Source organism: Lagopus muta, chromosome 11, assembly GCF_023343835.1.
Source record: "Lagopus muta isolate bLagMut1 chromosome 11, bLagMut1 primary, whole genome shotgun sequence".
NCBI lineage: Eukaryota > Metazoa > Chordata > Aves > Galliformes > Phasianidae > Lagopus > Lagopus muta.
Window position 1 is genome coordinate 16,538,035 of NC_064443.1, and position 23,946 is coordinate 16,561,980.

At 39.3% G+C, this 23,946-nt stretch overlaps 1 protein-coding gene across 2 annotated transcripts in view; it reads right to left on the bottom strand.

Annotated features, from left to right (window-relative positions):
• Positions 1–1,277: 1,277 nt before the first annotated feature.
• Positions 1,278–23,946, bottom strand: part of PDZRN3 (PDZ domain containing ring finger 3) — a 126,979-nt gene continuing 104,310 nt past the window's right edge. For both annotated transcript variants that reach the window (XM_048957801.1, XM_048957802.1), the window contains 7 exons: positions 17,022–17,272; positions 14,574–14,661; positions 8,174–8,272; positions 6,817–6,879; positions 5,801–5,902; positions 4,625–4,741; positions 1,278–3,716 (listed from right to left, as the gene is read on the bottom strand). In XM_048957801.1, the coding sequence (XP_048813758.1) occupies positions 2,166–3,716; positions 4,625–4,741; positions 5,801–5,902; positions 6,817–6,879; positions 8,174–8,272; positions 14,574–14,661; positions 17,022–17,272 (2,271 nt within the window). In that variant the 3' untranslated portion in view covers positions 1,278–2,165. The remainder of the gene's footprint in view (positions 3,717–4,624; positions 4,742–5,800; positions 5,903–6,816; positions 6,880–8,173; positions 8,273–14,573; positions 14,662–17,021; positions 17,273–23,946) is intronic.

Below are 23,946 nucleotides of genomic sequence, written 5' to 3' on the forward strand. Positions count from 1 at the left end.
ACTCTAGAATTTACAAGTAGAATAAAGACAGCTTAAGTGCTTTTCCATGCCTGATTTTAAGGACTGTGATTCCACAGTAATTACAGCTCTGCCTGTCCATCTGGATACCTGAACTTTATTCTGTTATGGCACTCTCACCTGCAATGAGGATGAACTGAACACAATGATTTTAAAGAGGATGTGAGACAGAGACAGGAAGGATCATATATGAGCGTGCTGTGAAACTCTCAATTACGCTTCTCCTACTGTGCCACAGCACAGACAGCAACCAGCTTTTAGTGAATCAAGTGAAATCCTGGCTCTAACAAAGTCAACAGAAAAATCTTCCATAGCCTACAGCAGCAGCAGCACTTTATCCCAAAGGAAAGTATCATTTCAAGATATATGTACAGAGGATTGTTAGCAGTGTTGGACTTCAAGGGGCAGTGGCAATTTACTTTAGTTTAAGATGTATTTTCTAGTATTTAAAATAGCTTAGCATGGAATATGGTAGGCATGTAGTCAATGCCAATTCTATGCTGACCCACAAAAGGAATGGGGAAAAAAGCCCCAGATCTGTTGGCTTCTTGATAGCAGACAAAATGGGTACTGAGAAGCTGTTAATCTTTTTCTTTCCAACTTTTGCCTGTTATCATTCAGGTTATAATTTTGGCTCTGAATTGTTACAATGGAAGAGTTCAGAACAGCAATTGATTAAGAGTTTGGAGGAGAATTTTTTAGTGGAAGAAAGCGAAAAGGGAGAGAGGGTGAAGAATCTAGGAGCTATTAATAATGAGTCTAGTTTGCTATTTATCCAGAAAAAAAATCAAGTTTATATCTGAGTTCTTATTTAGAAACAGAAAACAAGAAAAGGAGTGAAATATCTCTTTGAAATTCATTTTTTGTCCTTTCCTCCGTCTCTTTTAATTTATAAATTTGTCTATTTTTAATGCAAACCTTTGCTGAAGTTTGTAGGTCGGTTTCATATACCATTAAGATAATATGAAACAAAACAGAAGAGTGGAAGTCCTATTTTTTCATGCTTACAGGTCATCCTAAATGCCTTGCGAGGAGAACATCTGCGCTGTTCGATTTCACTCTTCATATTCCTACGACTTCCCTCTTGCCTTTTCCCTCCCCCTTAAGAAAACCTCTTAACCTGCTGAATCTCCACCAGGTCAGGATCCAGTCCTTCCTGTCAGGCTCGACTCCAGCAGCCCAGACAAGGCAGCTGTGCTCTAGGGAAGAACGCTCAGCATGGCGCAACCGTAAAGGAGTCAAAACATTTTAAATCATTTGAAATATAAAACAATAATTTATTTTACTTCATTTTACTTGTTAACATTTGCAGCTAGTGATGATTTAATGAAACAGCTTTTATAATTCAATACGTTCAAATCTATAAAGCAAACGGTAACTACCATGGGCTTTTCAAATTCCACAAACTGTCTCATATAAACAAATCAGCTGTACATGCACATTTTTTTCAAGAGGTTGCAACGTTTGCAAACATGCTTTAAAATCTTTAAAGCTGCAGTATACTTCTCTTTGCTTCAGGCTTTTCAGATGAAACCTATATACTTTCTTTAGAAACCTTAGAAAGAAAAATGCTTAAGTGTTGATGGTAACTATAAAAACTGCTGTTCGATAAATGTTAAATATTACAAGAGAATGGCTCTATTAGGAATTCAATAATTCTGAGTTTAAACCTTGAGCTAAATATAGATAAACAGCACTCAGTGTAGAAGTGACCAACAGCAGAATAGTATCAGAAAATATGATTTCACAAAAAATACCTATGTGCAGTCGCTCTTGTGGGTTTTGCATCTTTTTAGACAAAGAAGAGCATGGGTACCTTTTTATATGAATATAGTTTAAGCAAATTACCTGTGTAAGTATGGTTACTACATTTCTGATATTTAAACACTTTATGTAAAAGGTAACAAGTAAAAAAGTACAATCAGTATCCCAAAAAGCACTGCTAATATTGCCTCTGGAAGAGCTGGGGTGGGCAAACTTTCTCTCCACTTTATAATGGAGATTCTGGCACCCACAGTCGTAGAGTTCAGTATTTGAACTATAAACTCAGTGACTGTATCTTATATACAAAAATCTTGCCACATTGAACGAGGCATTGATTTCTACCCCAATGGTAGTGTTTTATGTACATAATTTAGCAATGATGATTATACAGTAGTCACTGACAGGAAGGAATTGTACACTCGTGTTCCGTCCGGTGACTTTGTTCCATGGGTAAGCAGTTCCTGGATTGTCATCCAGTTGTCAAATATTTTTTTATTTCTTTTCTTCATCATTTTTTTGTGGCTCAGTTCAATGATATTCATCTCTTTCTTTTCTTCTGCACCTTGTTGTTCCTTTAAACAATCCAGCCTGCTCTGCATCATAAACTCACGTCTCCTCCTCTGCTCCTTTGCTTTCACTAAATGCTGCTTGCGCTCCTCCTTACTCCAGTACCGGCCCATCTTCATTTCACTTATGGCATCATCATCAGTCGTCATCCCACTGCGCTCTTCCTTAATCTTTATGGCTCGTTCTCTCAGCAACCTGTCCCTGACTGGTCTCTTGGTGATGTAGCGGGTTCCATCGCTTCGGACCTTCACTTTCCACTCCATCCTCGGCTCACTCTGGCTTGCACTGAAGTCTTTGCACATACTCACCAGACTCATTTGGCTCTGTGCGTATTCCACTGCTGATTTCTGTTGGATCAGCTGCATGTAGCTCTGATAGTGCTGTGCATGAGCAGGAATATGAGCATGCTTATATGGAGAGTGGTGGTATGGGGAGACACAGGAGCCAGAAGGTTTTTGGCCATGAGTTGGGCTTTTGCTTCCATCACTGGCTTTTCTCTCCTTGCATTCCATCTGTTTGCTAGTGTCAGGATCTTTTGCAGTTGAATGGCATTTACCAGTGCTGGATTCATGACTTTCTGAGCCAGCAAATAAATTCTTTTGGGAGACACTATATGCCACTGCTCCCTCATTACCTTGACAGTTGATGCCTTCTGCAGTTCTGCGCAAGGAATTGTCAGGAGAAATCTCAAGTGTGAGCGGCGTGCTTCGGCAGCTCTCACCTGTGTTGTATGCACTCGAGCTATCCTTGTCAGACTTCTCTGGGAGCTCTGTAATGTCTGAGAGCTCATGCCTGCGAACATCGATGCTTGTGTTGTAGTTGCGGAACCCACTGTTATGCAGCATCCAGGGCTCCCGGTACTGATCCTTCAGCTGCTGCATTTTATGAGCTCTCACAATGTTCAGGCACTCTAGCTCAATATTGCGCAGCTCCTCATTCAGCATCTCCAGCTCTTTGTCAACACTTTCTTGGTCGCTTTTGCTCATATCCAGAGTGCTGGTATGGTAATAAAGGCTGTAAGGGTTGGCAGACTTCACCTGACATTTGAGTTCCAGCAGTTCCCGGAATCGCTCACATTCATCTACAGGGATGCCAAGGAAGTCGACATCTGTGCAGTCTGCTGAGATAAACGATTCGTTGCTGAACTGCATATCGCCACTTCCAAGGGTGTCATGACTGTATGTCAGCTTCTTCTGGCTCCCTAAAGTGTTAGAGGAAGTGGTGTGATCATCTGCATTGTTTTCTTGCTCAGAGCTCTCATCATTCCGAGTGCTGTCATCTGTGCGCCCTACGCCACTGTCCTTCTCGTGTTGGTTAGATAAAATAGTGGCTGTGTCAGTGGTACCACCGTCTTCCTCGTGCTTCTTCTAACAGTAAAAATCAAAAGACAAAGAGAAATTATTGCAAGGACAAAATATCTCAGGGTGTCTATTATGTAATAGTTTTCTTAATTGCTACCTGTTACGCTTGGTGCACTTTGATTTTTAGAAAGCATGGAAATGGTGACTGAAAACACACCTTGATTTGGATGACCTTTTCAGAAGAACTTGGTCTGATTACAGTTAGGAACAACACTAGAATGCAAGATTTCAACACGTTTCTTCTGGCATTTAGCTGCACAAAATTATCCAGTCCTACTGCGGTGCCAAAATGAGAATATCGCTCTTCCAAAAATGTGGCTCCCACAATGGCTGTAGAGTTTTTAAAAACTCCAGACAAAAAATGAGAAACTATTCATGAACTTGTATGGTTACATTGATCGTGGCAGGATAACAGGGAATCCAAGTCCAAATCTGTCTCTCTGCATAAACTTGCTATGCAGAAACATTTTCTTTGCCTTTCTTGTCAGATATACAGACCTCAGTACAGTCATTTGCCTCAGTTCTTCATTTGTATTTTATGGCTTTGGGAGACAGGCAGTTTTTGATATGTGTGTGTATGTCAAATAGGGGATTTTATAGAGAGAGCAGTAGCTCTCTGCCTCCTTTACTTATACTGTACTTAGCTTCTACTTTTGCCACTGATCTACAGCCAGAATGGTGCATTTCTGAGAAGATCATGTGGTCATAATGGAAAAAATGAAAAAGGTAACATTTAAAAGTAATTCAGTCCCCAAGAAGTTGTTTGTGGATAGACATATAATATCTTGATTTTGCAGTAAGTCTTTTTGCTTTGATTGTCATTCAAGACACTAAATGTATTCAGTCATGCTCAATATCGGAATATTGAGTGCAATGTGAAGCTTTGACACCATTGCACAACAGAACAGCAGTACCTGCTGAAGCATGCTGGCAGTAAATTGCATTGCCTGGTGGTGCTGCTCCTCTAACATGTCCATGTGCAAGTCATCCAGAAAATCATTTCTGTCATCGTCCATCCATCCTTCATCCAGCTATGTGAAAAAGAAGGGAAAAAAAGCCCAAACCAAATGTCAAAAGAATGAAAACTTGTAAATTAGGTTCCTTCTTTGTGGAAGGTGATTGGGAAATTTTAAGAGACTCCTTCCTGTGACAGTGCTGCTATGTCCTGTGAGGATGCACACGTACTGAGTGTGGGCATTCACTCTTCTACCTTCTCCCACCTCAAACTTCAACAGCATGGCTTTAATGTCAGCAGCCCTTTGCATGAAACCAACACAGCGTTTTCACCCATGGAAATGCTTCTGAGCATCAGGGCTGTTCTGGTTTGCGTGTCATTTGATTAGGATGTATAAAATACTCCAGGGTGCAAGGCTTAAATACACCACTTGTGAGGCAGCACAAAGAGCCAGGAGCAAAAATGCTTGTACTGGATATGTGAGTCTTTTTACTCCCAACCTGTCAGCCCCAGGGGAGAGAGCTCAGAAACATGTAGGCTAACAAGACAGTCATGATCATGACCCCATGTTTCTGGGTGCATTGGCAAGGGTTGCTTTCCCAGCACATGGAGCAAGAGACAGATGAAACAACAGTGCTGTTTGTTCAGCATCTTTGTTGTGCTAATCCCCACTCCATGAAGGGATCTGGTGCAACCTTTTATTATGTTGAGGATGCTTCTTGACAGTATTTAACTACATTAAGAGTTGGTATTATAAAGATAATTATTATTAAAATGATAAATAATAGATATTTTAATGAATGATTTATCAATAGCTGTAGGATTTAGAATTCAGTATGGTCTTCAAAGCCACAGGTTGAAATCATCCAAAGTATCTTGCACTGGCAGTTGTAACATACACTGCAGCATACATAAATCACTGAAATTCTTATACATTGAACTGTAATATAATGCATGTCTATAATGACTACTGCATTCTATTATTTTATACCACATGTATGTCCAGTTAAACAATTTAAGACAGTTTTAGATAGATTTGGTAGATTTATTTCGGTTAAAATTCTTCAATGGTAAATACTTTCTACAAAACAGCAAGTCTTTTAATTAAGACTTTATTTATTTATTACTACAGTACCTGAATTTCTGGTCTTGCAACAAGTAAGGAGATATTCTTGCTCTCTTCACTGGTGAGAAGTGCTACGGCTTCTTCTCGGTTCTGTACCTCTATGCCATTGATCTTTAAAGGAAAGAGCAACAGAATGACATCCTTTCACACAGATATTTAAATACTGCCGTGGCCAGCTCTAGAGGGCTGTGTGGCTGGATAGATCCCAGTGCAGTACAAGCCAGAGAGCTTGAATCAAATTTAGGTAACTGTCAGGCAATGGATGCATGAAGCTGTTCCAAAGCTGTGCAGGTAATGCACAGAGCTTGTTATGAGAACAGAAACTAGACAGTGAGTAAAGTCAGCTCATGTGGGTGGAGAGGAATGTCCTCGTATGGGCAGGTGAAGCTATGAACACCATCCCCAGAGACTACGTGGGGTGTGGATGTCTACATGCTTTAGTCTCCACGTAGGAGATAGACCACTTCCATCAAAATCACTGTGGTGTAAGATTGCACTGCTGCTCCTTCTGGCATGCAGAAGTGGGTGTTCAGCCTGCAGTGTTAGACACCCTGTTTATGAGGCTGTCCACTGAGATTCTGCAAATAGGGTCAGAATGGATTTTTTTTTGTGGTAGAAGGAAAAGTTCAAGGTGTATCAGAATATGTGCTGGAAACAGATAGAATCCTCTGACAAAATCCTCAGCCTGCAGACCAGGCTAGTATACAGCTTTATCTGGCCAGGAATATCAAAATTTGACTGATATGTAGCAGAGGAAATTCAGTTGTCTTCAGAAAGTTAAAAGGGACTATAAGAATGGTGAAAGGAACTTTATGAGCAACCTGGTCTAGTGCAAACTGTTTCTCTCTATGGCATGGGGACTGGAACTAGATGATCTTTAAGGTTCGTTCCAATCCAAACCATTCTACAGATACCATTTTAAAGGAGTGCTTTGTAAAAATGACGCTGAAATGAAGATGTGGAATTAAAATGGTTGCAGCAGTAGGTTTTAGTGTGTTACCAGGCTTTCAACCATTTACACATACTTGAATAATGCGATCCCCTTCTCGGAGTCGACCATCTTTTGCAGCAATACTGTTGGGATCGATCTACAAAACAAGAGAACTGTAAGCACTCTGGAGATTTTAGGCCTCAGCCTCTTACTTCCCAGCGTAACCCCAGCATTAGTAATAAGACTGGTGGTAAGCCACTGTGCCTGTCATTGCTGCTACATAGCTGATTCCATCTTGTCAGTGATTACAGGACTTTTCCTTGCTTATGGAAGACACAATGAAATGCAGATTAATATGCCAAAGTCAAAACCAAAACACTACTTCCTGACAGATGTCTTCAGGAACTGTAGGTTTGTCATGTTTGCATGATATTTAGTTACCTCATAATTTAACGTTTTGCTTTACAGCACAGTACTCTAATTAGAACCTAAAGATTTTGCCTACAGAGCAGGAAGGATTATAACCTAAGTGATGCATTCCAAAGGAACAGTTTAGATTTAGTTGATTTTTCCTCCCCAAACTCCTGTTGTGAAGTTTGGAATTGATCCGTGTGATAAAAAGATTCTATAAAATGCTACTTATTTTATGAAAGGAAGCAAGGAGAGACAAATGAGCCCCATATCTTTGCAAATAAACATGTAGATTTTTTTTTTCTTCATTTATACTATTTCTGGAATAATTGAGAACAAAAATGAAAGACAGAATGTATTACAAATCCTCTGAAAACGTCATCTGAAATTGAATGTTGAGAATATATTAGGGAAAAATGAGCACTAAATGTCAATATAACAAAAGCCATTAGCCACCCAAAGAGAGGTCTTATAAATTATAAGAGATAATCAGACGTTGCAAAATCCATGTATTCCTGTGATGCAATGGAAAAGAAGCAATGTTTACTGTGAAATGTTTCAGGTGAAAACTCTGGTATTTTTAATGAGTGTAAGTCTCAAGTACAACACACATTTGGTGTTTGTACAGACTGAAATAGGGTAACATCACAGCTCCCTTCTCTAGACTTCAGAACATGGAACATGCATACAAATAACAAAGGCAAGCATTTGTTCTGGGGTAGTTAATAATGTTCAACGCTGGAGAAACTGTCAATTTAACACTGCTTTCCAAGTGAATAAAGAGCCTTCTGAAGGCTGTGTGTTTGTTTTTTTCCACTGTATTTCTAAAGATTTCTCACTGAAGTCGGTAGGAGTTGGACTTCAATGGAACAGGATTTCACTCAGTTTGAAGAAAAGGAAAAATAATTAGATTTCTTCCAATTATTACTTTCTAGCTGTCATTTGAACATGGTACGAATAGAAGCCAGGAGTTGCCTTAAATATCCAGCACTGCAGTCTAAAAGACAAATTTCATCTTAGGGGAATCAGCCGGATCTTACCTCGCTCACATAAATACCAGTGTCATCCTCGTCATCCGTTCTGTAACACACTGTGAGACCAAGCTTGTCCTGGCTGTTCACTCTGTGCAAATCTACTTCCTGAGGTTAAAAAAAGACAAGAAAGAGAGAAAAGACAGTGAGATACTTGTGATAGATGGAAGCTATTTTTCAAATACAAAGGAAATATTTTGCTTAAGTGATATAGTGGATGTCTTCTCATTTTACTGTGCAGACTAACTTAACTTACTGAGCAAAACGTGATTATGTGCATACAATCAATACTTCAGGCATTTTTGGCCCCTCAATCAATACACTGTCATTTTGAAAACAGACCTTTTATTGATCTTAGAGAAAAAAATTACCTATATTTCATGTAGAGGTAAGACTTCAAATAGTAAAATGCTTATGAAGTATGATTTCAATATTTGCCACAGCTGATCTACATATTTTCTTATAAGCAGGGATTTTTTCCTGTCTCTTCAGAGGAAAAAAGATAATATTCTATTACCTTAACTTGTATAATTTTTATGAAATGATGTAACAAGTTTCTCATATGTGTGATTGAAGATCAATATATGGTTAACAAAGCATTTGGTGCTAGTAAGAGAAATACTTCAATATCTTGCAAAGGTGTCATGTGAGTAGGTTGTGGTTTTACCATTCCAGGGCAGTGATCAGGTTGGTCTTGGAGACATTTAAGCCATCTTAAAAATACATGGTTTTCCCCAGGACTTTTTGCCACAAGGACTTCCTCTGGGCTGTTTTCTCCTATGTTTGCTCCTGTTTTGTATAAAAGTGTTGCAAGATGTTCACCAAGCTGTGGGATGCTCCTGGCTGCTGTGTAGTCTGTATAAGCATCTCTGTTCTCCTCCCTTCTGAAGGACGTCCCAAGAACCCAAGGATCCTAGGGAGCCTAACACACTTAACCGTCTTGTTGTGACTGCTGCATCGTCTCTTCCACAGGGAGAAAGGCTGGTTTGCACTAGCTAGAGAAGGAGTAACAAGTTGTGTTTTTTTTCACTCTACTCTCTGTGGTGAGCAAGGCTTTGAAAAGGGCCTTGCTTCTCTGCGGCTTAAACCTGGCTATGGGACTTCAGCCCTGTTGCAGTGAAGGGGTGGAATGGGGCCAGGCAGAAAGGGCAGAGGGACCTGTGCTAAGAAGGGGGAACAGCCCCTGTGTGAGCTGGGGTCTCTCCTTGCTGTGCTCAGGATGCATCCAGCTTGGACTTTGTGTTCCTGTGAAAAGTCCTGCTCACAGGATTCATTATTTCTGAGCATCTCTTCTGTTTTGACCTGCGCTGTGCCATTTGTAAGGGCAAGATAATAAAACAAGCTGATATGAATAATTTATTGGCATGTCAAGATGACAGCTGCCAAGATCAGCAATCTCATGTTATTTACTTGTCAACATGTGTAATTTCTTTTTTTTCAAGAAGCGTTGCTGTAAATGTCAGTGACATTTCAGATGGTATTCAAATGGTTTCGATCAATAGCATCCATGGTGAGCTGCTGCTCTTTTTCTCTTTTTCACTCTCTTTTGTTACACACTGGATGAACACAATGCTTTAATAATTTTTTTTTTTTTTTAATTTAAGATTTCTAAAGCTTTGGAGGGTTTCTAGAGAGGAGGTAAAAAGATTTCAGTAGAAGTGAGACAAAGTAGACTTGATTCTAGTCTTAGTTGATGTGATTAATCCTTGGAAGTACCACTGCAGCTAACTCATTTATTCTGGATGCAATCAAGCTGTGATCTAGAGATCAGGTGAGAATGTGTTGAATTGGACATAATTCAGGTGTATTTCCTGCCTGCTTTAGCAAAAAGACTTCATGTTTTGAGGGAAGTTTTCATACTGTGAAATAACTGTGAGAAATTAGTGCTATAGCTCACAGCTGTTTGTTATGCTGGTACTGAAATCATATATAGTGTTAAAAAAAAATTATATATATATATATATATATGGCAGTTTTGGTCATATTTGAAACAGATCCTATGTAAGCATGAACACTTGCCAGCACTTCTTGGAGTGCAGGCAGCAAGGTAGTAGCTTTGTTCTTCCCTCTTCCCTTCAGCATGTTTTAATAACAATAGGTGTTTTTTCAACAGTACACGAGTATGGGGAGTACTGTGATAATTAAAAAATAAGTACGTGTCTATATTTAAAGTAAACTTTCTCTGACATTTTTAATACACTGGAAGGTAATAAATGATCTAGTATATTAAATAGTATATATTTTAAAAAGAGGACACATATGCTTTAAAAACAAGCTCAGAAATAAAGCACCCAAAAGTTAAAGCAAATAGAATACTCTTAGAGCAGGTGTTTAGAACCTCAATTTTTATGAGTAATTTGTTGACATTCTTACCCTTGGGTACAATCCCTGTAGTCCTTGGCAGGAATGGAATAACTTGGTTTGATGCTACCCAGATAAAATAATTTTGTGTACTTAGTGGTAGGAACAGCTGCTGTCTATGGGTCTTTGCATCCATAAAGTTTTAATATAATCATAAAGGTTTGAAATTTTTGAGAGATGAAAGTATGCAATTCCAGTTGGAGTTGAAGAATCAACTCCAGCATCTTCCGAGCAAAGGTTATTTCCCTTGTTCGGGGTGGGATCTGTGTAACGTACAGATACATGAAAAGGAAAAACAGAACAGAAAATTGGCACCTGCAGGTCCAGATAGTGTGGTAGTTTGAGTAATTGTACTAGGAATTAATTAAGCTCTAGGAATTAATGTGGACCCAAAGCACTTTGAAGGTTGAAGTCTGGACAATGACGTTGGACTTGCCATGTTTTACTCCTCTCTCTGCTGCCCTGCCCAGGGCCCAAGTGTGTGAGCCTGCAGTGCTGTGTGCTCCTGCTGCAGAAGCAGCCACTGCATGCATGGCAGTGCCTGGCCTGCTTCCAAAGCCCTGCTAGGCACCTGCTCATTCAGTTTGCGCAGGCATGCTGCACAGGCAGGAGATGAAAGCATATTTAGTGCTCAGCCAGGGCTCAGATGCTGTTGTAATGAACGCTGTATGAAATGTATCAGCCACCTACAATGAGGAAGGGGGACACTGAAGTGTCCCAGCACCTGGTCTAGATCTGCACAAACCAGTTAGCAGACTATGCTGCTATGGACAAAATGTGTCAGTATCAAAGGATGTGTTAAAATGATAATTGTGAAAATCTCACATATGATGCAAGTTTTACACAAATGCTTTCAATCTTTTGCTTCTTTATGCCAGGTGAAAGTGAGATTTTGAGAGATGTTTGAGAAAAACAAGCTTGCACAGGAGATTTGTTTGACAGATTACCGGCTCCATGTGAAATGCAGGGCCAAGGAGGGCTCAAAGTGCTTGCTGCTTAAATCCACATGGCATTTGGAGATGGCAGGAGGAAATAGATGTGCACTATGACACTGTACCTGCAACTGCCCATAATAATAGATTAGGAATAAGTAGTAATAGTAAATTAACCTCTGTAAACTCAAGAGAGCCTTCATATGCAACAGATTATTGGATTATTTTACTGGTGATTTAAAATTATGGCATGCTTGTGTATTTATAAAGATCCAAGTCCTTTCTCAAACAAGACAGAAATGAACAGTAGAAAATTGGAAGGAGTGGGCAGTAATGGATAAAAAAAAGAAAATAGTGCAAACGTTCAGAAAGTACTGCGTGAAGTTTGCGCAGTAAGGGCGCTGTGCTGTGTCTCTCTGTAGTTCTTTTTTTTTTCCTGAGCTGACTTCTGAGATACCTGCTGAGCAGGGCCCACTATTCAGCACAGTCACTGCTAAGGTGTGAGAGCACACTGCTGCCCTCCTGGCATCAGGGCTGTGACTGCAGGGGGGGAGAGTGGTCGCAGCTGTTTGGAATAGGTATGAGGTCAGTGGCAAAGAGCGACTTCAGCTTTTTAAATGAAAAGTTCATGTATGTTCAAGATGGAGTGAGAGCACGAGAAAGGAGATTTTCTAGATGCTAGCAAATGTTTCGTGTTGCCTTTCATCTCCAAGCTGTGCTGTCAGCTCTGATGAGCTCCGTTCTCTGCTCAGAAAGAACACAGAGTTGGATATAGGAGGGGGTAAAGGACAAAGTCAGATGTGAGAGAACAAGTGTCCTTTTATATTTAGGATGTTCTCCTTTGTAATGTGAGAAACTAGCTCACTGAGAAAGCCTTCGCTTAGGCTGCATGGTTGTTTGAATAAACATATTAATGCATAATGCTGCTGGGGAAGCCTGCAGTGGCATTATTCTTCCTTTATGAACCCAAAGTGACTTCTGCATGCGCCTCTGTGAAAAATGAATGTACTTTAATTTGCAATTGAATCCAGAAATAGAATAGAATTCAAGATTTAGTCCTCCTTTCCTGGTGGCATGCAAACTTAAAGAGAAAGGAAATAATATTTGCTCATTTTAGTAGTAGGAAATATATGGCAGTTACCTCCAAATCCTCAGTTTTTAGATACACATTGAGAGAGAAAACTGAGAACACAATTTTGGTGTCTTGGCAATACTGCCAGCATAAATTCCTTCCTGAGAGTTATTTACATTAAAAGCTTGTTGTGAACTCAGTATTTCACCGTTTTGTGTTTTGTTTACTTGGTACAAATCACTAACCACTCAGTTGTAGACCATAAAAGTTTGGATGAGGAGCTGCTGATTTAAATTCAAAGCACGTTTTATGGGCACAGAAACCCATAGGGCTGACTTGATGGCTTTCTTACTTCAGGCATTCTTGCTGCAGTCAATGAAACAGTGCCTTTGTGGTGCTTTAAAACATATCTATCAAGAGGCAAACAAAAAAGCAACTAGCCAGTTGAGTCCCTGTTAGCACTTTGACCTTACCATTGATCATAGTCACTGCAGTTTGAACAGGAATCTTTAGTGGTTTGTAAGAAATACTATTAGGCTACAGAGACTTTTCTAACATTCGTCCCCCTGTGCTACCGAGCTGATCACCTTTTATCATCAAGTACTATATCAATGTCAAAATTATTAATGTTGTGGTTTAAGCCATATTAATGTCTGGCTACTAAAGAGCATGTGTTTAAACTGTTTTCAGCTCAAGTGGTTGACCTTCTAATAGAAGCAATATGATTTATCTACAATATTAGATTTCCTAAAAGATGGATTTTGAAAAGGCACTAGCAGAAAATATTAATTTGTTCTATGTTTTCCCTTAAGACTGGATTTGTGTTCCTCTTTATTTAAGAAAAAAAAAGGCATTTCTTTAAAAGAAAGGCCTTGAAGTCTGCTAAACAGGGTTTGTTTTGCTGACACTGATTTTATCCTGACTTATATTTGGGTTTGTATACAGAGATGAATTACTACCAGATCTGCAAAATTTGAAGACAGCTTGCAAACTTTTTATGGAGATTGAGGCCTTGATTCTGCAAACACTTCTATAGAGGGGAACAACTTCATGCTCATAGAATGACTGAACTTTGCTTCTGTTGAAGCTGTTGATAAATCTGTCACTGATTTAAACAGGACTATAGATAGACTGCCATCACATGCTTTGACAGCTTCTGTAGGAGGACCAAGATCTAAGAAGTGAGATGTGCGAGCAAGCTAGGAGTCATCTAGTCACTTACTGTTAATCATGAACGTATTTTCTGGATCAAATATCACTGGAAGTATTTAGAAGTGCTGAGGTACTTTGCTGCCATTTATTATAAATTGTGAAAAGCATTTCAGTGGGCCAGGACTGTTTAAGTAGATGCAGAAGTAGGGCCTCCAGTCCATACGCTGCACTCTGAGTGGCTGGGAAAGGGTTATAAAAACTCAGAATGAGAAAACTGAAAACAGTCTTCTGATGGCACATGCAAATATGAAAACCACGAGTGAATTTTAAAGATGTGCCAGGCAAATGAACTTGCATATCTTCATGACTGACCTCTGATTTTGTATGTATCCTCACGTAACTTCAGTAATGAGAAAGGAGGGAGTAGCTTAGTACGGTGTCAGAGCTGTTCTAATCTTTTCTTGTAAAGATAAAATATTTCTAAGTAATGCGATTGAGGATGTCTGTTTCTCAGCTGGGGAACATATAAGGGAAACAAGTGTTTTTTTATGATGACTGTGTGGAATAGGTCCTGCCACTGAGCAAACCTGAAAAACCTTTGAGATTTCTAGAGAATCTAAATCAGCACAGTCATAGAGAATTTACCTGATGGAACTAAGGAATTCATTATTTACGTTAATTAGCTGAAGATCTAGCTCATCACTCCATGGCACATTGTTAAATACATTGCTAAAGGTATCAGTAAGGTTTGCAACCTGCAAAGTAACTGAGATGCAATGTTATTAAAAATAACTGCTTTGAAATGGTCTTTTCACTTCATACAGGATATAAAGACCAGGACATCCACATGTTAGGCTTTCAGTAAATGAACTGGTTACTAAACATTGAGTACCTCCAACTCTAACTCGTCTCGGTCCATCTCTTGATGGATTCCTCCCATGTAGTCATTTGGGTCGTAGTATTCATGCACTGATGGATGACTGGAGAAAAAAAAATATTTGTTACAGTAGCACTCAATTCTATAGTTAGCACAGCAATGCATTCCAAGCTTATAGCAAGTCATCATGAAACAGAACAGACTAACAACCAAACCATGAAGGTGCACGCAGTTAATTGTGTACATTATAGCATTTATACCAATAAATGTATTAGACAGCATGTTACATGTATTGCAACATGAATCAAACATTTGACACCTGATGATGAATGAGAGATTTGTCAATGAGTCTTAACATTTGATTAGTGACTTTTCCTCAAGTCTGATCTGGAGAAAAATACAGAGAGAATGGTGGCAAAATAAGAAGAAATACTAGATTATTTATTCATGAGCTTGGGTTATTTGCAGAGATGTACATAAAATCTACTTCTGTGGTAGTTTTTCTTTGCCCTGAAGACAGAAAATCATATTAAGTATTTTAAAAATAATATGCCACCCAACTATTTTGATTTAAATCAACAGCATGTTGTTGATTGACTTGAACACAACAGGCTGTGCATAGTGATTTAAATGCCATTTAAATATGCACCACTCTATTCATGCTGCCATTCACTACTGGCACTGTGCTTTTTACATCTTGAGCTCTCCAACAGCTTTGTTGTCTGCATGGCAAGTTTAAGCAGTGTGATTCTTTTGTGATCACTCTTTTATATGCTGCAATTTTATTTCTACTTTCAGTTCTCTTAACTAGATACATGTTTCTCTGTAGGTGTGATAGTATTTAATTAACAGCATCTGCTAACTGGTTAAATTACATAATTCACTAAACACAGACTACATTCATTTGAATAGAATTTGGAAAAATAACAGGAAGTAATAAGGAAGCATAAAGTGCATCCTCAGAAACTTGCGTTCCTCTTTGCTTGTACACACTGGGTAACAGCACAGTGTAATAGCAGTCTGACTGCCCTTATATACAGGATAGCAGTGAGGCAGGCTACCAACATCCAGACCTCAAAGTAAGGCCAGCAGTTGGAACCTGTGCCTAATGATGGAGGGGCGATGAGGCTACCTGCAGGACTGGGCTGCCATTCTGTGGGTATTTCAATGGAATTTTCATGAATTAATCTTTGGTTTGGTTTTGCAGCTGGAAAGTGGCAGGTGGTTGACTGAGGTATTGAAAGCTCCTCTTGCAAAAATATTTGAGAGGTGCCCTAAGAACATGTGACCTCTGCTCTAATCCCTATTTCCTGTTCACTGCATACAAGCTCAAGTCCAGCTTTGTTGAGCATTTATGCTAAAACATGCAGCTGAGCTTGAATTTTCAATGGATGACAATAAGTAGCAGTGCAGTAACATTTGACTGAACCATCTTTCACGCAATCAGCACTGAGAGCCCCAAGGAATAGACTGCACACAGAAGAGCAGTTCCTGGCTGAACACATAGATGTTAGCATGCCATACAAGTCACTTTGGAGCTATACAGGATTGGTGCCGGTCTGCAGTCAAACTCTACTTGCTAGGAGTGCTGACAGTGCTGTCCGGAGAGGCGTGCTGGCTGTGTCTGTGAGCTGTGTTCACCTCCCAGGCTCTCAGTGGAGCTCCTGTTCACAGCCATACTGCACAGGCAGCACATGAGCATGTTGGCACAGCTTCTCACCCCAAACAGGGCTGTCTCAGAACCTGGTATTACTGTGGACTGATCAGATCACAGTCTGAGACAACACAACAACTGAGGCATTCAGCACATTTCAATTACTTTTTCCATTGGGGTGGTATGTGGCAAGACAGGCAATTTGCATGGAGTCCTTGGGGAGCTCTTTTCCTCTTGAACAGCATGTGAGGGCGTGGTGTGTGTGCACCAGGAGATAATTGTCATTTTTATTTGGACGTACAAAACATCAAGCTACCATTAACAATAATTAAAATTTGATTCTAAAACATCCATGACAGCACTGGTAAGTAATTTTAGTCCTAGAAAATAATTTATTTGAGTAACATCGCTGCAGGGTTATAATAAAGTAATTAATACACTGGAACAGAATGTAGCGACTCTTAGCATTATACAATTTATGGCAGCCATAAAAAATAAAGTTAAAACATAAGCAACCCAAAGAGGCAATGAGAGGAATTACAAGAAGCAATAACTTTATCCATCAAACGCCAAAAAAATGAGCTTTATGAGGCTGTGTTGTGACTCAGTGGCATTACTCATGTGAGTAATAGCTTGTAATGTGTAGAGAAAGTGAAAGTGTTTTGAATTATGAATTGATGCTATACGAATCTTGGCTATACCTGGGAGCACACAACCACCAGCAAATAAAGGTATGTTTATGAACTACTTCTGACATGCCATGTTAAGGAGTGCAAGGATTCTCAAGTGCTGCACGAACAGTTACTTACTCTTCGGGTAGGAGGTATGGGTCCAGCACTGAGACGGGTGGGGTAGGTGAGCCCATCTTGCTTAGAGCCATGATGTGTTCAAAAGTGATGTCTGTCTGAGTGCCCACATCCACCAGCTGAGACTCGGGAGCAGTGAAGATCTTGGTGCGTGGAGTTCTCCTCAGCACCTGCACCACGATGGGCTCCTTGGCTGTTTTGAATGCTTCCACTGCCTGCTCATGCGTTGCTTTAGATAAATCCTTCCCATTGACCTGTGGGAGAAAAGAAAGCAAAACAATGTGAAGAACAGCCAAAAAGTGGAGGGTAGCTTTGTTGTTGCTGGCTGTTAATGGAAGAGACTCGGTTTCCATCTAAATGCTCATATAGCAAGTACTAGGAATGATTTATGCGATGTTATGCATCTCTCTTTTTCACCTGTCACTGGAATGACTTTACAAATCCTGTGCTCTGCATTTAAATTTAATTAGCAGATTTTACTGGGATCACTCTGAACTAAAGTACAAACCAGTATCTCATTTATTTCTTGAAGATTAGAAATCTCTCAGCCCTCGTTCAAACAAAATAAGTTATTGATTCTCCTGTAATTTTTCTGCTTTTGTTTGTTTGTTTGTTTGTTTTTTAATCATTTAATCTTGTTGCTGAACAAGTGGGCCAAAAATTGCTATTACAGAATTAGGTATCAGTGTATACCTGTGTATGATAAATACTTTTTCAGATGAGACATGATGGTCATACACTAAAATGGAGATTTCTTTGGGAGTGTGGTTTGCTGAGACATCTGAAAATGTGGAAGGTCTCAGGGCTCATTTACAAAGAACTATGCTACAGAAATAGTAGGATTTTACCATCTTTTAACCTGCCAACTGTTGTCATTTTAACACAGACTTAAAGAAACGGTTAAAGAGAAGCTGCCCAGAGCAATTTTAGCAAAAGCTGAATAAGAACATTACAGTCCCACAGCACCGTGCTACTGTCACATAGTTGTTGTTACGTGCTTTGGGCTGAGTCAAGTGTTGGCTCACGTGCAGACACAAAACGCAATTCAGAATTTGAAAGCTCTCCTAGCAGTGAGAGTGAGGATCCCTATGATAGCAATCCTCACCTTATGAATAATGTCTTACATTGTTCTCTTTCCAGCCAGAAATTATTCACTTGATAAACTGCACTGCTGTATCTATCAGAGGTGGGGGCTGCACAGTGGAAACTCCTGCCTTCTGCATGGAAGAGCTGGGTTTCTCAGGTCCAAGAGTAGATCATATTTTTTCCAAGGAGTAAGACCAGTGGGTGTAAATACAGAGCCAGGTTTTAGTAGTGGCTACTTCTTTGTCATTTAATTATTTCCATAAATGTGCTGAAATGTGCTAGTGTGGTGACAATGTCACATTAGTTTCTTGAATATGATTTAAAACACTAAAATAAATGTCCAGATTCTGCTATCTGTGTAATCAGATAGCATTAGTTCATACTGCAATCTGCCATGTTTAGTCCCTCCAAAGTAAGTGGGGCAGCTTACAGGGTACCATCACTCAGTGCAGTAACTGAATTGAGCCCATACTTCAAGTATTGCTTGCAGCAAAAAGCTGGACAATAATAAAGAGGGTTAACTTGAGTGCAGAATCGATTGAAAAGGCTGAATTCCCTCTGAATTACCTCAACCACATAACACTTATTACACTGTCATCTTTGCTTTATCTTAGACAAAGACACCAGTGTTTTGTAGAGCCAGCTGAGAATGGAAGATGTTAGCCTTGCATTTGCATTCCACAAACAGTTGTATTGACCACAATTGCTCACAGTAATGCATAACGTGTAAAGTTTGGCCCGGTCAAATTAGATATCATTAACTTGCCCAATCAAGCAGATTACTTTAAAACAATTTGTACAGCTGTAAAATTAAGCGCAGTGTAATGTTTTCACTGGAAAAAGGAAATGCTGATTATAGTTCCATTTTTATTATTTGCCATAAATTAAATTTCACTGTGTGCATCCTAATTCTTTTGGTACAACTAAGAATAGCGAGCCACCAAAATAAAAGAATCCAAAATTGCAGCAAGGATAGTTTTCTCCAGAATGTGCTAAAATAACTGTTGAGCAAAAAACTTTTTATGTGAGCTACCTTCCATGTCTTTGTGTTAAAGTCTGGTAAAATCAAACACAGGAGATAGCTTTCCAATTTATTCCCTAGCATTGAAAGCAACCTGGATTGCAAGCATTGTAGTGGAGGTCTGCTGAGATTCCTTAGGACGCTTCACTGCTGCAAATCTGTGGTCTGGCATCCCCTTTGTGCTTCTGTATGTGATTGCTATGTAAATGATCAAACTTCAAAATCACACTGACAAAAGGTAGGAATAAGGCAGTAGTTTTTTTGTATCAGAAGTTATTATTGCATAATTGAGTTATTTCCAAGTATTTCTGTGATGTATGGCAGCATCCTCATCATACTAGGCAACATTCTCTGGCCAGAAGCCATTCACACGTTTCTGGTCAGTCTGTGGATCTCTCATGATGGACTGACTCCTTAATACACAATGGGTAGAATCCCTTTAGCTCTGCAGGTTTTTGTTTCTGTCTGCATTTATTTGTAGGCAACATGGTGTATATTATTATATTTGATTTACTGAGAACTGTACTAACAAAATAAGGGTTAATGGGTTGCACAGAGCAATTACTCTTAGCTATTCAGATTCCAAATGAAGAATGATGGAAGAGGAAGCAATGATGGAGAAATATGCTGTAAAGCAATTTGCAGTTGGGAAATTATACTGCCCCAGATTAGGCCCTCAGAAAAATGGTGCAAAGTGCCGCATCGTACACTAAATACTGAGCACTGATTAGTTTATATTTGTGTTTTTTTTTTAATTACTTTTATTTCCTATTCCAGCACTATAATAACACTTCTTTTGTTGTAAAGACATGAGGAAGGGAGTACTACATTTGGGTAATAAAAACTAGTAATCCTTAAGTCTGCTTATGTGTACATAGCCAGTGTGCTTTTGTCCATGTGGAATTAGTACTTGAGGCTACTTTTGAGTTCTTTTGAAACGTAAGCCAATAGATCAGATTGATGAAGGTGTTTCCCTGCTATCTGGAAAATTTGTCACAACTGAGAAACTCCCAGTGCTTAAAAGCCAATGAATACATTTGTGCAGTTCTACTTTGTTAAAGAAGTGACCGTACAAACATAAATTTATTCCTAATGCTGCTCAATTGTACTCAGCAAAAGTGCTCTTTATAAATAGTTGTATCTAGAATAACTCAGAAAGAAAAAATCCATGCATATGAATGCTTCAGAAGACTGCCAAAAAACACAAATATGCATAATTTCTTAAGAACATTACAGACCATGTGACAGAGACATTGGGATCTTTCATGGCAAAAAAAGATGGATACATTAACTGCTCAAATGTTAAAGTGCTTAGCTTTGGTGCCTTCTTTGCTTTGGAATTAAACAATATGAGAAAGCTGTAGTTAGACTAGAATGTAAAGAATGGTGATGAAATGTGTGGTGGAGCCAGATAGGAGGTTAACAACTGCAGGAGACACAAATACAAAGTCTGTGAATTAAGCCTACAGTACAGGCACAAGATCTTGTCCTTGGATTTATTGAGCCTCATGACATTCAGCTGGGCTCACTGCCGGAGCCTGTCTAGGTCTCTCTGAATGGCATCCTGACTCTTGGGCATGTCGACCACACAGCGTGGCATCGTCTGCAAACTTGCTGAAGGTGCACTCATTCCTTCTGTCTTGTGTCATTGGTGAAGATGCTGGAGAGCACTGGTCCCAGTACTGACACCTGTGGGACACCGCTTGTCACCGATCTCCATCCCAGCACTGAGCCACTGACCACTGCTCTCTGGGTATGAGCTCACAGTGAGTTTCTTGTCAGTTACTTCAACAGTCCACCCATCAAACCCATATCTTTCCAGTTTGGGGAGAAAGGTGTTACGGGAGACTGTGTCAAAGGCCTTAACTGAAGTTCGGATAGATGATATCAGTGGCTCTTCCTTTGTCTACTGGTGTAGAAATGCCGTCATAAAAATCCCTGAGCGTAAGAGTTTACTGTGTGTCCTTTAAATATTTTGTACTTATTTTTGCTTAAATAATGCATGATGTCTTTTGGGTCTTGATATATACCACAGACACTAGAAAGATTTCTGTACAAGAAAATTATTTTTCCTTCTATCAAGTTAAACTGATTTATATGGATTTAATGTCATGGATGGTAAGCATTTGTATGCTCTGTACAGCTTGTTGGCTCTTCTCTGCTTCATGAATGTCACAGAAGAAAACTTTTTTTGCTTAAGAATGAGTAAGCAGCTTTTCTTTGTAGAAATGCATGCAAATCCTTGGGAAGTGCACTATAAAAACATTAGTTCTGTCAGACTACAGTCGTCTGTGCTCCATTTAAAACACTCTTTATGGTCTGATTCACTTCTTTAGCAAGTTCTTAAGAAGTCTGCATATTACGAAAAAACAGCAGAACTTGAAAGATTTTATAGAAACTAGAGCAGCAAAAAGCCTGTTTTCTAAACCTCCTTTTCCTCAGGAACTGGAAAAGGAAGGTTCAAAATATGGGTTAATTCTTCTTGCACTTAATTCTTCTCCATCTAATCCCTCTTTTATTTCCCTCATATGGACAGTCTCTCTCTCTCTCTCTCTCTCTCTTTTATTTTTTAGAAAAAAGAATAATATTGTTTAGTAATGGACTGTTTCCATGTGTGTGCATTTCCTTCTGCCTTGTGAGCCATCCATGACAAAATAGTTAAGACCAAAGAAAAATTCTTTTCTTAAGAGTACAGAATACACTTGTTCTTGAAACCATTAACTTCCAAACAGAAAACCTTGGTAAAAAGACCACTGAAATAAAGGAATTTTTATTCTATCAGTAATTAGCTCATTTATGTATTGATAATACAGCACCAGCACTGCACACTGCATACAGAAATGGACCTGCTTCTGGCTGGGTTCTCAGGCTCTGCTCCTATTTTATCATTTGCTTCAAAGAAAACAGTTTTAGATCAATGCTGGGTCTTCTGAAATTCTTACACTTTCTCTACATACAGAGTATACAGAGCACACTTGAAGTCTTTTTTTCTTAAACATGCATTTATCACGTTAAATGATTTGAAGTAAGGGCAGAAATACTTGTACATATTTTGTCAGTATTAAAATGACAATGTTTTACATATCTGTTCATGGCTTAATAACCTCGGTCAGTATAAAACTAGACAAGTTTACAGGTCTTCCCTTTTTAATGACTCTTTCTGCCATCTCAGTTGCATGACCCAAGAGAACGAATCAATTATATTTATGAGTGAGGTACAAACAACAGCCATAAATAATTATAAATTGCTAATGAGGATAACCCAGTAACTGCAATTACCCACTGTTTCTCATTTTCTAGATTTGCCCATGAATGGAAAACATGGGCAAATATTTTGAAGAACGATGCTCCAGCAGTGATGTTACTTCACAACGTGCCCATTCCCATTTCTGCGCTGTTGCTTGCCATTTGCAGTTTTTGAGTCCATCCTCCCACCCCCCTCCCTTCTTCCACAAATGTCCCCTTAATGTAAGACAGGGAAAGAGCAGTTCAGGTTAGCTCTGAAGATGTCTATCTTGAAGAAGGTTACTGAAGTTGCTGTCAGGGAGAGATGGAAAAAATGCCCAGTTTTGCTATCTGGGAATCCAGCAGCAGTGCCAGATCCAACTGGTTCAGCTGGGAGCCTGCTCTTTCGGTAGCTACCTGATAGCAGGTATCTGCACCTTGTGGTCTTATGCCAGAGGCAAAGCAGTGCTGTCAGCTACAGAACACGAACCTTAGAAGCTGTAGTGTAGGTAGAAATCCCATCATCACCTCATTTCTGCCCTTTCAGCCCATGCTGCTTGAACATGTCCTACAATTTCCAATTTGCTACTTGCGTAAAAAAAACAACCTGAATTTTCCTTTACTTGGCTAAAATTGATAGCAGCTATAAGATACAATAAGGTTTTGTACAAGAGCCCATGTTGCACTCTATGAGCAAGCCTTCTAAATTAAAAAAGTCTTTCTTATCAACTGTGATTTTTTAATGTACAAATGTCCAGTTTCTCAAAAATGGTGCCGTTGGACCTAATTTGCTATGTAAATGCATACAGTCCATGAAAACACAAAAGCAAAATAGTCTGATTGTACAATTAGTTTTTCTATGAAACATTTTATTTTTCAAGTGTTCCTAGGGAGTCTGAAGGCAGTGTTTGCAAATTCTACTGAGTCCATCTCAGGTATTGTCTCGGATAAAGCCACAAGAAATTTCAGCGCTTAGAAATGAAATCAGTGCCTTTTTCCTGTGCCAGTGCAGGGTGTGCCCCATCACCTACCACAAGATCACACCCCAAGTTGCCACTGGGTTGAATCAAGCAATAAAAGCTATACCGTGATGCTTCAGTTTTTCTATTAGATGACAGTCTCTAGCTTTTTTCCTAAAGATATATTGAATAGTAGGCAGGCTTGCTTCAACAGTCACTGTTTATATATAACTTCACTGTGTATACAGTGAAATTATTATTTACTCTTCCACCCTCCTGTCAAATTCCTAACTGGTTCAGGACTAGCAGGATCTGCTTACGTTTACCTACTTAGCCTCTGAAAGAAACAGTCCAATTGATGTATAAGTGTAGAGTTGTACTGTCCTACTGAAAATGAAGCATGACCTTTTGTTTCATTATTAATGAACACAACAAAACACATTTATTAAATCTGCTCTTTTTCATTAGTCCATATGTTTCCTTTTTCCCAGCCCATATCTGACATGTGACAGTAAAGCACTGAGTGATTGTCCCTAGTGCCTTCTCCCTTGTGATTTCTTGCCACCTGCTTCATAGCATTAAACAGATGTATAAGTGCAAAGCATTACAAACCCCATCTTTTCAATCATTTATCACT